At 34.2% G+C, this 15000-nt stretch overlaps 2 protein-coding genes and 1 long non-coding RNA gene across 8 annotated transcripts in view; 1 reads left to right on the top strand and 2 right to left on the bottom strand.

Annotated features, from left to right (window-relative positions):
• Positions 1 to 335: 335 nt before the first annotated feature.
• On the bottom strand, positions 336 to 1998 carry LOC113810733 (uncharacterized). Its single transcript, XR_003476154.2, has 4 exons — positions 1876 to 1998; positions 1741 to 1768; positions 748 to 850; positions 336 to 406 (listed from the first exon to the last, which is right to left on the bottom strand). It is a non-coding gene; the product is annotated as an uncharacterized lncRNA (long non-coding RNA).
• A 282-nt stretch (positions 1999 to 2280) lies between these two features.
• LOC113810739 (transcription initiation factor TFIID subunit 5) lies at positions 2281 to 14741 on the top strand. The gene is made up of 12 exons (XM_027362388.2): positions 2281 to 2676; positions 4841 to 5032; positions 8138 to 8340; positions 10999 to 11195; positions 11362 to 11551; positions 11861 to 11980; positions 12120 to 12265; positions 12378 to 12515; positions 12778 to 12971; positions 13201 to 13314; positions 13834 to 14011; positions 14126 to 14741. The coding sequence occupies exons 1-12, from the start codon at positions 2314 to 2316 to the stop codon at positions 14332 to 14334; spliced, it is 2244 nt and encodes a 747-aa protein (XP_027218189.1). The 5' UTR covers positions 2281 to 2313; the 3' UTR covers positions 14335 to 14741.
• The window catches only part of Rab5 (RAS oncogene family member Rab5), a 35724-nt gene continuing 35186 nt past the window's right edge, over positions 14463 to 15000 (bottom strand). For all 6 annotated transcript variants that reach the window (XM_070133218.1, XM_070133216.1, XM_070133213.1 and 3 more), the window contains one exon: positions 14463 to 15000. This exon is cut by the window's right edge and continues 1444 nt beyond it. The gene's annotated coding sequence lies outside the window, so the exon portion shown is untranslated.

The following is a 15000-nucleotide window of genomic DNA, read 5'->3' as shown; positions in this document are numbered from 1 at the left end:
ATGGTTTCTCATACCCATTTTACAACCAGTTTCATTCTGCGAGCATATGGCACAATTTGTAGTGCTTATAGTTTTGAACCATATCTTGGTCCACGAAAAATATAGATACAGAACCAATTCTGCCTTAATGTCTTTGAATTGTATTTTGGTATTCTTGCAAAATTCTGTACTCCCAGATAACAAAAGTTAAGAAGTTTGACACCTTTAGTATTCAACAAACCATTGTATTTCTGGTTCTATTACAAGGGCCTTGCATTTTTTATTTCTTTTTTTTTCTTTTTTCTTTGCACCTCTTCAACATGTTAAAAACTATATATTGGGATAAAAAGAAAGCGTTTTCCCCTTTCACATTTTATTGATAGAAAAAAAAAGTGGCAGTTTATGATGGTCTCACGGTTCTGTCAATCTGGAATTAGAGAAGCAAAGATTAATTCATCACAGAAGCACCAATAAGTCCAATAAACATGAAAATCTCTATCATATTAAGAAATAAGAAAGATTAAAAATAAACAAGAGATGTATGCAAGTTGAATATTTTTGGTGACAAACCATTAATCACTGACAGCATTAGCAAGTTATACTTAGAAGTGTTTCTACACTGTGAATCCCTTTTCCTTTAGTTAACAAGGACCTTTGATGAATACAAAAATTCAATGAATTTCAAGGACAATACAATTTTAAGTTCATACAAGGAGGTAATGCACCTCCTGCAAGTCCTTTACATACACTTGTTAAACAATTACTTACTTGTTAAGTAAAAGGGGACAAGGTAGTGGAAAGCAGTCTACTTGGACCTCGCACGCATCTTCCTGCGCTTACGCTTAAGCCTGCGCATACGCTTCTTCCTCCACTGAAAGGGAAATTAATTTATTAGTATAGATTCCTTAAGCTGTAGTCAAGATCAGACCCTTCTTCACTGATGATGGTATACTGCCAATTTTAGAATTGTGAGGCCCGACCCAAAGAATATTCGTATCCTTGACACGCATAAACAAAGATATAAATGCATATCTATCAGTCTAGACATGCATTTCAACCGGGCAAATAGATTGTTAAATGTATATCTATCAGCCATATAGACAGATGCCTTTATTTCTGTCTGTATTTATGAAAGTTCATTGGGTTGGGACTGCCACGATTTTAACAAACTGGCCGATAGTCGGGAGGCTTTTAAACCATTCACAAAATGCACTAGAATGGTGTGGCAAAACTCATTACTCAAAAAAATTTTATTTTCTCAAAATACCACCCCGAACTTTGAAAACTAGTTTAAAATTATCATAAAAAGTTTTTAAAAAGTTAGTTCCTCAGATAATTAGGTTCCATTTAAACGCATATAGGTGGAAAAACTTATTAGGTTTAACAGTCTGCAACACTTTCAACGTTAAAATTACAGTTCAACAATATTCTTAATTTTCCCTCCTTTTTCATTTTTACGTTGAGGACACTTTCTGAATAACGATCTAGTACAACACTGCAAATGGAGGGGACACCATTCCTTTGCTTCACCCAGGTTGTTAGCTGGGAAAAATGTTACAAATCTTACTTTATCTACGACTATACAAATTCACAGTATAGCTAATATATAGCCTGGTTGGTTTGGAATAGATTTGAGATAACTATTTGAATAAAGTCGCACCAAAACAAGCAATATATGAACACGTGACATTACATTCACAACACGCAGATGAAAATGTTGCTCTTTTTACATCAACCAAAATACTATTAATCTTTGCTTACCTTAGCACGCATCTTGTCGCAGTATCAACTGAAACAGCAAAAGATCACAATTAGTATAGTTTCAAGACAAATTCTCAAGTATCATCACAGATGTTACAGGATAAATTCGAAAAGCCGAGAGGCGCACGTCTTTACCTTGCGAAGAAGACGCTTGGAAGGACTTGTGTTTGTCCGGCTGTGACGTCATAGGTTTCAAAATGTCGACTTTAATTTTTCTTTTTCATCATGGGGATATTTTAGTTTTGAATCTATTTTGGAATTTCAAAAAATTATCAAGCTTTTTATATGAGGTAATTTATGGGATATCGATACCATAGGTATGGTTTGCATTTGTTATCGATTATCTTGCCATGGCTTTGAAATTGTGCTATTCATAAAACTTCCATCCGAATATCACTTCTTCCTTTACTTTTCTTTTCAGTTAAGACAAAACAGTCGTTTATTGAAAACTTGTTAGATAAAAACAGAAGCTATTCATCATGATCATAAATACTTCAATTAGAATAATTACCGTTTATCGAGTAGTTGCGTTTCGTGTTTATCGAGTACTTGCGTCTTGTGCTGATTGTAAACATGTCAGACGCGGCGGGCCCCACTTACGCTAGTTTGACACCCGCTAACCCGACCATAATCAACGGGTTGGCTGGTGTCGACTTGCAGACGGGTCAACAGCTCACCACACACCAAGGCGTCATGAATCACAGCGACCCGACGGTGGTGAACTCGGTGAATGTGGTGAACACAGTCGGGGTAGCAGGGACTGGCGCCGTTCAAACTGTGGCATCACCAATTATGGCTACGGTTATTCCTCCAAATTCAGGGAGTCCAGCTCAGGCGAATGGTAATGCGACAGCGACAGCGGGAGAATCTTCGGTTTCCTTAGATAGAAATTCTCTCGTCGCGGTCTTAAACTTTTTGAAGAAAAATCAGTTCAAGGTACGACCCTCCTTGGTTTCTCAGGAGTGTTTTCAAATAATGCAAAGTCTTCTTGTTTATATGTTAATTCCATATTTTGTTATTTCAGGTACACTTTGAGATGATTGAATTTCAGTCTTTGATTTTCTGCCTCTCTTCACCGGATACTTGCATAGATTCATTTTTCCTAATAAAGTTTTCTTCCTGGCTTCTAATGCATAGTATTTCCTATCCCTACACCATCTCGGAAAATTCTCTCATTTATTTTTTCTTTTTTGCATTTTCCAAGAAGAAAGAGATCTTTATGGTGTCTATTTATGATAGTCTTTTTATCTGCGAAATTGCTAGCCTCGTAACTTCAAACTCCCAATACCTAATATTATGTTAACATTACGTACACCTCAACATTCTAATGCTCTTAATACATGCCTGTTCCTTTTTCCCTATACTTCATCTTCACACCACACCCACAATTAGCTTCTCCCCTAACTGTTTAAAAGAATTATTCTATACATGAGAGCCTAAACTGTACCTCTAACAACACCTGATAAAAAAGAATGCTTATAAAGTTGAAAATTGGTAGAATTTTAATCTAGCCATCTAAGCAATTAGTTTCTGTGAATGAAAGCCCCTCCCCCCCATCCCATACCCATTGTTGTAATGGGGAAGGGGGAGCTAGGAGACGAGGACTGAGGCCTAATGTAGGGGATCACTCCTTACCTTGGACCTCAGCCCTTGCCTAAACAAATTTTGCATGGTCTTTTTTCATTTTTCCATTTCCTTCTCTCCTGTCCACATCCTAATGTGTGAGAGCTTTGTTGAAAGGATAAAAGGCTGGCTTTGTGTTAGTTCAGAATGGCCTTCATGGTATTCCCTCTTTACCATTTTCACTACCATACTAGCCTACAGTGCTCTTTAAAGCCTTTATGTAATATATTTTATCCTAATAATAGACCCCTATTGCTGTATTTTGTATAACCCACAAATGACCTTAGATGTTAACATGGCTGAAAATGTTCAGTAAATCAATAAATATGAATGAAAGATTGTGATTCAATTTTTCTGAAATTAAACCACTTCAGTATAGTAGACAAAATTTTCAACTATAATGTAGAAGTTCCTATGCCTTTATTTCATGAATAAGGTATGCTTACCAACATGAAGGAAAATTATCTCTTTTATCCATAGTATTACATCAGTCATCCCTTCAATCTCTCTAACATGTTTAGTCCTTATAATTTTTGTCATAATTGTTAACTGACCTATTCTTTTTAAGCCTCAACCTATCACTAAATGTTGAATACACTATTAATGACCTTAGATTTTGATGCAGCAGATTTTTTTCTTTCTTTTTTTTTTTCAGTAGATAAATAATAAATATCAGTTATGCATAAACTATTTTTAGTTTTGTCTTCCATAGAGTATGTTGAAAATCAAATGATTATTCTATTATGGGTGCTTCTAGGAACTAGTTGGTTTAATAGTGGTTTAAGTAGGTGGGATATTACCCCCTAATCCCTTGATCATTGTTGTCATCGGGGGATTAGGAGATGGAGACTGAGGCCCAGTGTAGGGAATCACCCCAACCATGTTCCTCAGCCCTCACCTCAACTAATTTTGCATATTCCCTTCTTCACCCCCTTTCCTCTTCCTTCTCTTCTTCATTTCCTACTTCTGTCCACATTATGAAGTGTGGGAGCTGTGCTGAAATGATTAAAGGTTGGCTTTGTGTCAGTCCTGAACAGCCTTTGTATTTCCTCTTTACCGTTTTCACTACCATGCTGTGCTAGTACTCTACAACCTTTGACATTTAATACATTTAGAAGCTGTTTTTAAGTAAAAGCAAAGAATAGATTTGATATTTTTATGAAACAAAACCAGTAGAAATCTCCATGCAGTTGATAGACAGATCATGTATATAAAAAACAATAACAGTTACTTTCTGTAGAGATGTTTTTATGTAAGAGCAGTAATCTCATTTAACAAGATCAATAAGTATTTCCTTTAATTCCATAGACAGGTAATATATAGAAATACCAACAATACAATTCTGTGGAAGTCTTTTTATTTTACACAAAGTTCATTTTATGTGATTAGTTGTTTATTTTTATGAATTGTTTATGATTTATGTGCATTCTTATTTAAGTTATTTACACAACTAAAAATCTTGTCTCTTTCCCAACAGGCAACAGAAGATTTGCTAAGACAGGAAACCAATTTTTATGACACTGTATCTGACAGTGAAGGTGGCATTGGGGGTGATTCAGAGGTCACAAGTGTCTTGTCTGCTTATAAGAGTGAGGGAGACCCAGCTGAATATGAGGATGCTTACAAAAGTCTACAAAACTTTATTGAGAAGAGTCTGGATGCATACAAGGTAAATGTTTTTTATTTTATTTATTTATTTATTTATCTTTATTATTATTATTATTATTAATTTTTTATTTATTTATTTTTTTTTTGTCTAATTATTATTATCATTTTATTTTATTTTATTTATTTATTATTATTATTTTTTTTTTGACACCTTGATTCCTGATATACAGTTTACATAATATGCTGTTTTATAGAATTTACTGCAAATGTTAACCCATTGGTGTTGGTTATATGCAGTGTCTTTTTATATATATATATATATATATATATATATATATATATATATATATATATATATATATATATATATATATATATATATATATATAAACACATAGATGGCTTCACTAGTACTGTCACTTGGAAGTAGGTTAGTCGGCCTTCCAAACCTCACCTGTTTCCCGATTCCATGAATTTCTGGATTTTTTTCCTAACATTATTTTTGTTAATGCAAATATTATTGGTATTGATTTTATCATGAACCTCCTGGATCTGGTTCCATTGGTTATGTAAGTGGCCAGCATCCCGGGCATGTGGCATGTAGCCAGGGCGCACACAAACACCCATGAGCAGTGACAAGACTGTATGCCTCCCCTTTGAGAAGTTATATTGTGAAAACTTTTTTAGCTTTATCGCCATTTTCCAGTGTCCATATTTATCTTTTGATTTGCTTTATCCAGATGGTAATTTCTTATTTTCCTTGCACAAACTCCATATCATCTCTCTATGTAGTAAATAGCTCGGTGCAAAAAAAATATATATATATATGGAACATTTGGTTATTTGTGTCCTATCTCATTTTTTTTCTAATATTCAACTTTACGTAATACAACTTTCGCCGCCAGTCACAGTGGCCGGAATACGGTGCACAGCATGAAAATGGTGTCCTCCCTGGAGCCGGTGCTCTTCCAGTTACTGCTTACGCACGTTACATTCCACATTCGTTTATCAATGGGAATAATGCTAAAGCCCCCTTCTAAGCACCAAATGAGTCAAATCACACTCCAAGAGGTTTGTGCACTCGTGGCAAGTCTTTTTTGTCACCCTGGCCTTCACTCTTGATGCTTTTAGCTGCCCAAGTTTTTCCTAGACATAATCGCAACGTCATCTGGATCCAGGGGGTTAACATAATTTTAATAACAATGTCAATGGTAATAGAAATAAAAACTTTCCATAGCAAAAAATCGTGGAATAAGGTGAACAGAGGAGATCAAGTAGGTCTAGTAACTGACTCCATGGTGACAAACCAACTTTGAAACTATTTATTTGTAAGCAAAAAATTATAGTACTAAATAAGTTTATGATATATAGGGCATGTACACATGTCTGCCAAGTATCAACAGGTTAAATACCATATAACTATATAACTCATTGTTAGGCTCAACCAATATTTTTGGTTCTGATAAAAGAAAGATGTGTCAGTTATGAGTAACCAAGCATTTTTGTAGATTTAATAGGTATCAATTTGAGAATTGTTTAAATTTATTGAGTATAGGTTTGCTGTAGTAGATTCTTTGGTTTATATTTATTTTAAATTTTAGCCCTTCGATGCATGGTGAATGCGCATTCCACACTGTTTGTTTTTTATCTGTTTATTTTATATGTAGATGGCTTTAGAAGAGTTCACTTACAAGAGGGTAGTTGCTAGGCCTACGTAATCTCACCCGTTTACCCCATTTTGTCAGCAATATTTAGAGAAGAAATCTTTCTTTCCCTTGTTATTGTTTTTGTTATTAACATTATTACTATTAATATTATCTTTATATCTTCTGTAACTTTATAAATGCTGATAATATAATAGAAACTAAAAAAGATTTACTGAATATTGGAGGAATTGAGTAAATAGAAAGGTTTGGGTAAGGCTAGTAACTATCTCTTTGGTAATCAAGCTCTTCTGGAGCCATCTATGTATAGACAAAATTAATAAGATATATAAAAAACAACAGTCGACAGTGCATATATATACCTTTATTCCTAGTATCAACAGGTTAAGAGACACCAGGTGTTAGTGTATCTATGGACCTAGCAGAGTTCTGATATCAAAATCCTTTTAATACATTAGACTCAGAAGGCCTGATTTTTCAAGTTTGCCTTTTTTCTTCTTCTTTTCTTTTCTTTTCTTTTCTTTTTCTTTTTTTTTCTTTTTTCTTTTTTCTTTTTCTTTTTTTCCTTCCTTTTTCTTTTCTTTATTCTGAGGGCTTAATTTTACAAATTGGAAAACGTGTACTTCAGTATCATTATTCAAATTGATTCCACACAATGGGTAGTCATTTTGAAAATAAAACCCTCTCCAAGTAAACAGAGTATATATTCATAATTGGTAAAAATGCAGTAAGGAAACAAATTAATTTTAAAGTATCTTCCACAAGTGAGGAAGTAAATGAAGTAATGTTCCTACAGAGGAGTGGTTCAGTGAAGTAGTGGATAGGAAAGCAGGCATCAATGGATAAAACATCCAGATAGTATCAGATTTATTAAATCATTGTTACTGAATCTCAGTAACTTTAAATAGGAGCAAGAGAGCAGCTTGCTAGTTTTAGGATAACTTGCATAAGATTGTTGAGCATAGGATCTTGTACATAAAATGAGGCATTAGATGTAAGATGTTAAAGGGTTAAATAATTTCGATAACCTACCTTGTAGATGATGAGTTGAGATTGTTCTTTATGTCTTGTGAAAAAAATTGATTGATATGAGTTTTGAGACCTTTTTGGACATTTATAGTATAGTAAGATTAAATAGGGTTTATCAACCAACCTGAAAGTAAGTGTTGTAATTCAATTTACCCATTCTGCCTCTTTCCTAAAGTCTGTTAAAGGAGATGATGTAGTGTTTAATTGGATTGGGAAAGATTTACAGCCTTTTAAGTACCCCATATTTAAATTTGCCTGCTTCATGTGAATAAATGAAAGACAATACATGAAAATCATAATAGGGCATTTAATTCAGTTCCTAATGTATCTCATGATATGCTATTTAATAATAGTAAATCTAAGCAAAGTATGTAGGTCTTAAGATTATTTTTTTCCTTTAGATTGTGAAAATTAATAACCCTATTTGAACATTTATATACAGTATTAAACTTCAACACTCTTTTTCCTTGCAGCACGAAGTGGCTTTGGTGCTGTTCCCAGTATTCGTCCACATGTATCTAGAATTAGTATACAATGGTCATGAGGAAGTTGCAAAATCATTCATGGAGAAATTTGGTAACACTCAGGAAGATTACTTTGAGGAAGATATGCACAAACTCTCTCTTGTTACATCGAGGGATCACATGACAGGATACCAAATCATGGATAACTTTCGGTGAGTCAGAACTGGATAGCATTCTTATATGTTTAAGGTAAATTAAAACATCTCTTTATTTTTACATTAATTTGCTTTTAGAATTGTTGAATAGAGAATGAGAAAGGAAGTTTATTGAAGTTAAATAGGTATATAAAAGGAAAATTACATTTTACTTATCTGGGAAACTGTCTCATAAGTTAGTCTTTTCTTACAGAAGGTTACATGGAAATATTAACCAAAATATATAATTGGAAAACTGTATCTTGCTTATCATGGAAACTCTCATAATTTTGTCTTTTTTCAAAGAATGGTACGTAATATTAACCTCTTTGATCTGGATGACGTGACCAGCATGTCATGAAAAAAATTGGCTTGAAGGGTGGGTGACGTGAACTTGCCATCGTGAGGATTTCAGGTGAAGGCTTGGCTGATAGAAAAGACTTATCACATGTGCACAAACTTAGTGTTATTAACAATATTAGTAGCAATATAAAATCAAATGAAATGTTTCTGTAGGTCAAGGAAAAGGTGAACAGATGATAAGAGGTAGGATTAGTTATTGGCTCCTTGGTGACAAAGCATTTGCGAAGCCATCTATATGTAAAAACAATTAATATTAGGCAGCATTGGGTTAATTTTTCCATCCGCAATATAGAATACTACATGCATATATGTTAGAGACTGTATTAACTCTTATTATCTGGATGCCGATACCATCATGTCACGAAAAAATTTGGCTTGAGGGTTGGGTGATGTAAATATGCCATCATGGGAAAATTTAGCTGAGGGCTGAGGTGACAGGAACTTGCCATCATGAGAATTTCAGCTGAAGGCTAGGGTGACAGGAATAACTTACCATGAGTGCAAAAAAGCTTTTGGAGGGTGATTAGACTGAGCATTTAGGAAGAAGCTTTTGCATTATTCTCATTGATAAACGAGTGTGGAATGTACCACCTGTGAGCCATGACTGGAAGAGGGCCTGCTCCAGTGAGTACGCTATTTCTGTATTCAGGATCATATTCCTGCTACCCATGACTAGTGGCGCATGTTGTATTAAAGAAAATTGAAAATGACAAAAAAAGACAAATAACATGTTTTTTATTTTTATTATTATTGCACTAAATTATGGACTACCAAGAAAGATATGAAGCCTGTGCAAGGAATAGTCTATTACCATCTGGTTAAAGCAAATAAAATGACAAATAGAGCCATTGGAAAATGGTTAAAAGATAAATGAATAAACAAATAAAAATAAAGATGCTTATCTACAAAAAGAGAAAATAACATAGTAAAGGGGAGGCATGGAGTCTTTTCTCTACACATAGCCAACAAGGCGCACGCCTGTCAGAGTGGCAGCGCATGTAATCCTAATTCCAGAAATTTGGGCCACAAGCAGGTAATGAAGCTTCTGGATCCAAGAGGTTTTTTAATGCAAGGAGAGATGAAAAATTAGTATGGATAATTATTTTAGAAAGATGCAAGGAAGCCAATATTATCTCAATTGGTAAAAAGTAGGATCTGTGGTTTTATTCAAAGAAACTTTCAGTCCAAATTTCAGAGTATTTGCAATTTAAGATTTTGATAAGACAAGAATTAATGGGAAAATAATAGATATCTGTAAGTTAAAAATAGAAACAGGTGGTTCCCCTAGGAGCACAGCAAGGTAGGTTGTACACGAGGAAGAGGTGTATAACTATATGGATTTTTTCCCTATATTATAACCTCTTTGGCATTAGTCTCCTAGTCAGGAGGAAATGGATGTGTGACCATAAAATTCTCATACTCTATTAAGTTACCTGGAAGGTGATGAAACAGCTATTGATTAAGTGTATTTCATAATAATGTACAGTTTATAAATTTGCTTCTCTGTTAATTGTTACTGAGAGTGACGCACCATCCAAAGATCAAGTCCCAAAACCAGCATATCATCCAAACCCAAACACTCAACCTAACCTTTCCTACCTTCTATTTATTCCCTAGATAAGGGGTAAAGCCCCTTTGTACCCCCCATTTATTAGCACTTCATGCAACCTATAGAAAGCAGATATTAAGGGTGTCGTGGACTTGGTCTCTGAGCAGTGATATGTAGTGAACATTTTCTACATTTCATGGTAAATTTGAGGCTGCTGCAGCTTATGGTGTTGTCCATTCCCCTCTATCTCTGTATATTGTTCTTGGAAACCTATACTGTTTCTCCTTTTCAGAGGCTTTCAAAAGGTGATTAAATAAACATGAAGGAATATATATATTCATGCCTAATATAAAACTTTTGTTAATATCACAGCTTAAAAAAAAAAAAATTATAATGTCACTTGGTTGGCTTTGTCAATTGCCAAATAATAAATCACAGTTGGCAGTAGTATTGAATTATATGAATGAAAAATATTAAGGAATATATATGATTTTGACATATCTCATTAGCAATTTATGCTTGGCTTGTCTGTGGTGGTGTTGGTGGTGATGAATTCACTCTCAACAGACAATGGGTTTCATGGAGTTACCACTGTTAAAATATAAAGCTTTGTGTGCAATATTTGAAAGCTACCTAAAAATGACGTTATTGAGCATGGACTCAGTATACTTATTGCATTATTTCAATTATTTTTATATTACTTTGGTGACTTACCATTTATAATGGTTTAACTTATCATTACAACATTTACTTGTTTTTTGTAGATCAAACCAGTTTACAGTGAGAATGTCAAGAGATACCTATGCTCACTTGAAGCGGTACCTAACAGAGCGTGGAGGAGGACCTGTTGCAAGAATCATACATGACAGACTGTACCTAGATGTTTATGAAGGAGTTCCTCGGACAAGAGCACAGGTTGGAGCAACAGCAGGAGCTCAGGAAGGAGAAGCACCTAAACAGGGTTAGTATGTGATATATAAAGTGAGGATGTAAAAGATAAATGTATGTATCTATAGATTCTGGACTCTAAATGGTCTGTGAAATGTTGTTTCCATTTTGGCAGTTCCCATTTATGAAAAACAAATGATAATTTTAGCCATGTATGTTAACTTCTTATTTTATTTTAGTCAACAAGACCAAAATCTATTATGGACTTCTGAAAGAGCCAGAGCTGCCAAACTTAGCAATGGAGGAAGAAGAAGGTGAAGAAGAAGGAGATAAGCCAAAAAAAAAGAAGCCAAAGAAAGATGCCCTTCAGAAGAGCAAAAAAAATGATCCAAATGCACCACCTACCTACAGAATACCCTTGCCAGAACTGTGAGAATAATGTTGTAATGTATATTTGCCCCAGAAAACTTTTCATTATCAGATTTTCTCAATTTCCTTTTGCTATAGTTTACTTTCTTATAGATAACTTGACTATATGTGTTTTGAATCAATGTAAATTATGATAGAGGTATGGAATGAGGAGAAAACTTTTTTCTCTCATCACTGAAAGATGATGCTGTTGAAATTTTAGAGTAAAGAGGAACTTCAGCAGATTCTTAAAACAAGAGTTAACTGGTCAGTAAAAATCTTAACAATCAATTGTTAATTTTGATGTATTTATTATTTTTTATTTTTTAGGCGGGATATTGATCGAATCGAAAAAGCCAAAGCATTCAGAGATACAGTAAAGAGAGTCACACTAAACAGAGAGACTCTACCTTCTATATGCTTCTATACATTTTTGAATGCTACAGGAAAGTAAGTAATAGCATGAATGCAAATTGTACCACATATATTACTGTTAAAGTATTTGATTGGAGAAATTCTGTATCCTGTTTTATTTTATGTAACTTTTGATGTTCTTTGGCAAGTCTTCATGGACCTTATAATTCTTCAGCATAACAGGAGTTGATATATCAGATGATTCAAGTTTGCTAGCATATGGTACAGCTGATTCTCAAGTTCGTGTACAAAGCATCACACCAAGCAAATTACGATGTATGAAGTCTGCAGAACAATTGAACGACATTGACAAAGATGCTGGTATGTTCAAGCAGATTTAATTAATTTTATTAATGATTTTTTTTGTATGTGATATTAAAAGTTTTAAAAGAATTACAGAATGTTAGAGGAATTCAAACTTGTACTCTTCCAGATGACGTCTTGGTACGTATGATGGATGAAAGAACTGCAGATTATGTCCGTACTCTTCTTGGGCATTCGGGCCCAGTTTATGCCTGCTCCTTTAGTCCAGACCGCAACCTCTTGCTGACAGCAGGAGAGGATGGTACTAGTAAGTATTTTTTTTTTTTTTCTTCTTCTAATAAAGTCCTTTAATCTGATATTTTATGTAGAATTGCAGTCTGATTTTGCTTTAGTACTGATAGTTGAACAGTTTTTATTTAGCTTGTACAGTGTTCAATATAGTGGTAGCAATAGTTTCAGTAAATGTTAACTGTCAAAGCAATTTCTAGCTACCAAAGAAAGCAGTTATTTTATAATTTGCTTTACATACATTGCTTTTGATTTTTTTTTTTTTTCTTTTTTCATTTCAGTTCGCTTATGGAGCTTGCAGACTTGGACCTGTCTTGTTGTGTACAAAGGCCATGTTTTTGCTGTATGGGATGTGAGATTTTCTCCGTATGGATACTACTTTGCATCAGGTGGTCATGATCGGACTGGCCGTTTATGGGCAACAGACCATCATCAGCCATTAAGAATTTTTGCAGGGCATTTTTCAGATGTTGATGTAAGTGTCCAAAAAAATAAGAAAGTAAATGTACAGTAAATTCATGCATTCTTGTAAAAGGAAAAATAAAAAGATCAGGTTGGAGCTATATATATTTGTTCATTTATTTATATATATATATTTCTTTTTAGTATGGGTACATTGTGTCATTCATTTCAGAGTCATACACTACATCTATCCTTGTTCCCTTTCCACTGCATAGCATTAATTTGGATTAATTTTTCCACAGGTTGTTCAGTTCCACCCAAACAGCAATTATGTTGCTTCTGGTTCTAGCGATCGCAGCATCAGACTATGGGACGTCCTCAATGGAAATTGTGTTCGTGTTCTAACAGGCCACAAGGTAATTACATTTTAAATGTTTTTTGTATTTAAATAACATATTTATATTTATATGTATATATGTATGTATGTACTTGTGCCCCAAATTTTAGTAGGAGTAAATATTAGAATAGTCTTTCCGAGTATCTTTTATTGAGGAAATGTTCAAAGTACAAGTAGGCAAGAAGGAATACTTAGAAAAGAAACTCAGGTGTTTCATACACAAATGTAGGAGGACAAGGTGGCAGAAACTTGGACATATACAAAATTTCTAATTTGAGAAATAGGGAACAATATATTGCTACAAGGGTGATTACTTGATAATTGATGTAGTGTGTGAAAAGATGCTGGAATATAGATGAAAGTGAGGGAAAGAAATGTTTAAGGATTGTTGATATGGTCAGAGTTGTGTTATCTCTAATGTAGCTAATGACCAGCTCACAAAAAGGGAAGGAAAGAAATTAATAGAAAAAAAAGAAAAAGGGGGGGGGGGCAGTACAACAGAAAGATTATCCATTTAACTTATTGACTAACTTTTCAGGATGTCATTGATGCATTAGCATTTTCACCATGTGGGAGGTTTCTGGCTTCTGGTGGTGGCGACAAGCGTGTTTTAGTATGGGATCTGGCAAATGGGCATCTTATTGCTGAAATGTTATCTCATACATCAACAATCTACACAATTTCTTTCTCAAGAGATTGTAATATGCTTGCTTCAGGTTGGTACTCTTCCTAATTTTGTTATTTTATGTTTATTTACATTTGTTATAAAGAACATCATACACACACAAAAAAAAAAATAAAAAAATCAAAACTAATCTCCCTGCCTTCAGGTGGACTGGACAACTGCGTAAAGCTGTGGGACTTCACACGTGTTCTAGAAGACAATCACGAGGAGGATGTCAGTGTATCTCACAATCCTGAAGTTAAACGGAGTGAATCCTTGCTCTTGGGAACATTCCCAACGAAAAATACACCAGTGCTTGCAACACACTTTACCAGAAGAAATGTTTTGTTGGCTGCTGGACCATTTGAGGGATGAAAGATTTTATAATTTATAGTGTAGAGATGTGTATATTTTTTACCAACCTAAATGAACCATAGATGTCAGAAACACTGAACATTCAAGTACAACCAAAATTCTGTAAAGTGTTTGCAATAAAAGAGTAATCTAATTTGATAATTTTATTATTTATAATAGGTACTTTAACTGTACAAGATTGCTGTCTGACTTTGGGGTTCAGAGTGTACACATAAAGATGATCAGTTGTGCCTGGCTTGACTTTTGCAGATAATTTCCCAAGTGGTTGCCACACATCAATCAAGCACAAGAACATTTGCAATTCCAAGCACAACTGAGCAGAGCAAGTTTGACATGCCAATCAACTTTGACCTTAACAAAAATATCAATGAGGTTATCTTCAGTAAAAACAAAGAAAAAAAAAAAAAGGGTTTAATAAAAAAAAAATATATGAAAAGACAAACCTCATCGACTAGTTGCACAAGGATCACGAATGCTGGTGTTACCAAATATCGATGGGTTAAATGCCTCACAATGGTCGTGCCAGGTGACCTACAGTCTGACCATCAAGTCAGAAGAGCATGCTTTTAATAAGCTTGTAAAATTATATACTTTGAGTAGCATTGTATAAGATGAAAATTATACCTATATTTCTAATACAATACTGAGGGCTTCTTACAAAATATT

The sequence above is a fragment of the Penaeus vannamei genome, chromosome 18 (genome assembly GCF_042767895.1).
Source record: "Penaeus vannamei isolate JL-2024 chromosome 18, ASM4276789v1, whole genome shotgun sequence".
NCBI lineage: Eukaryota > Metazoa > Arthropoda > Malacostraca > Decapoda > Penaeidae > Penaeus > Penaeus vannamei.
Note: the sequence above shows the minus strand (reverse complement) of the source record. Positions and strands in the feature narration are given on the sequence as shown.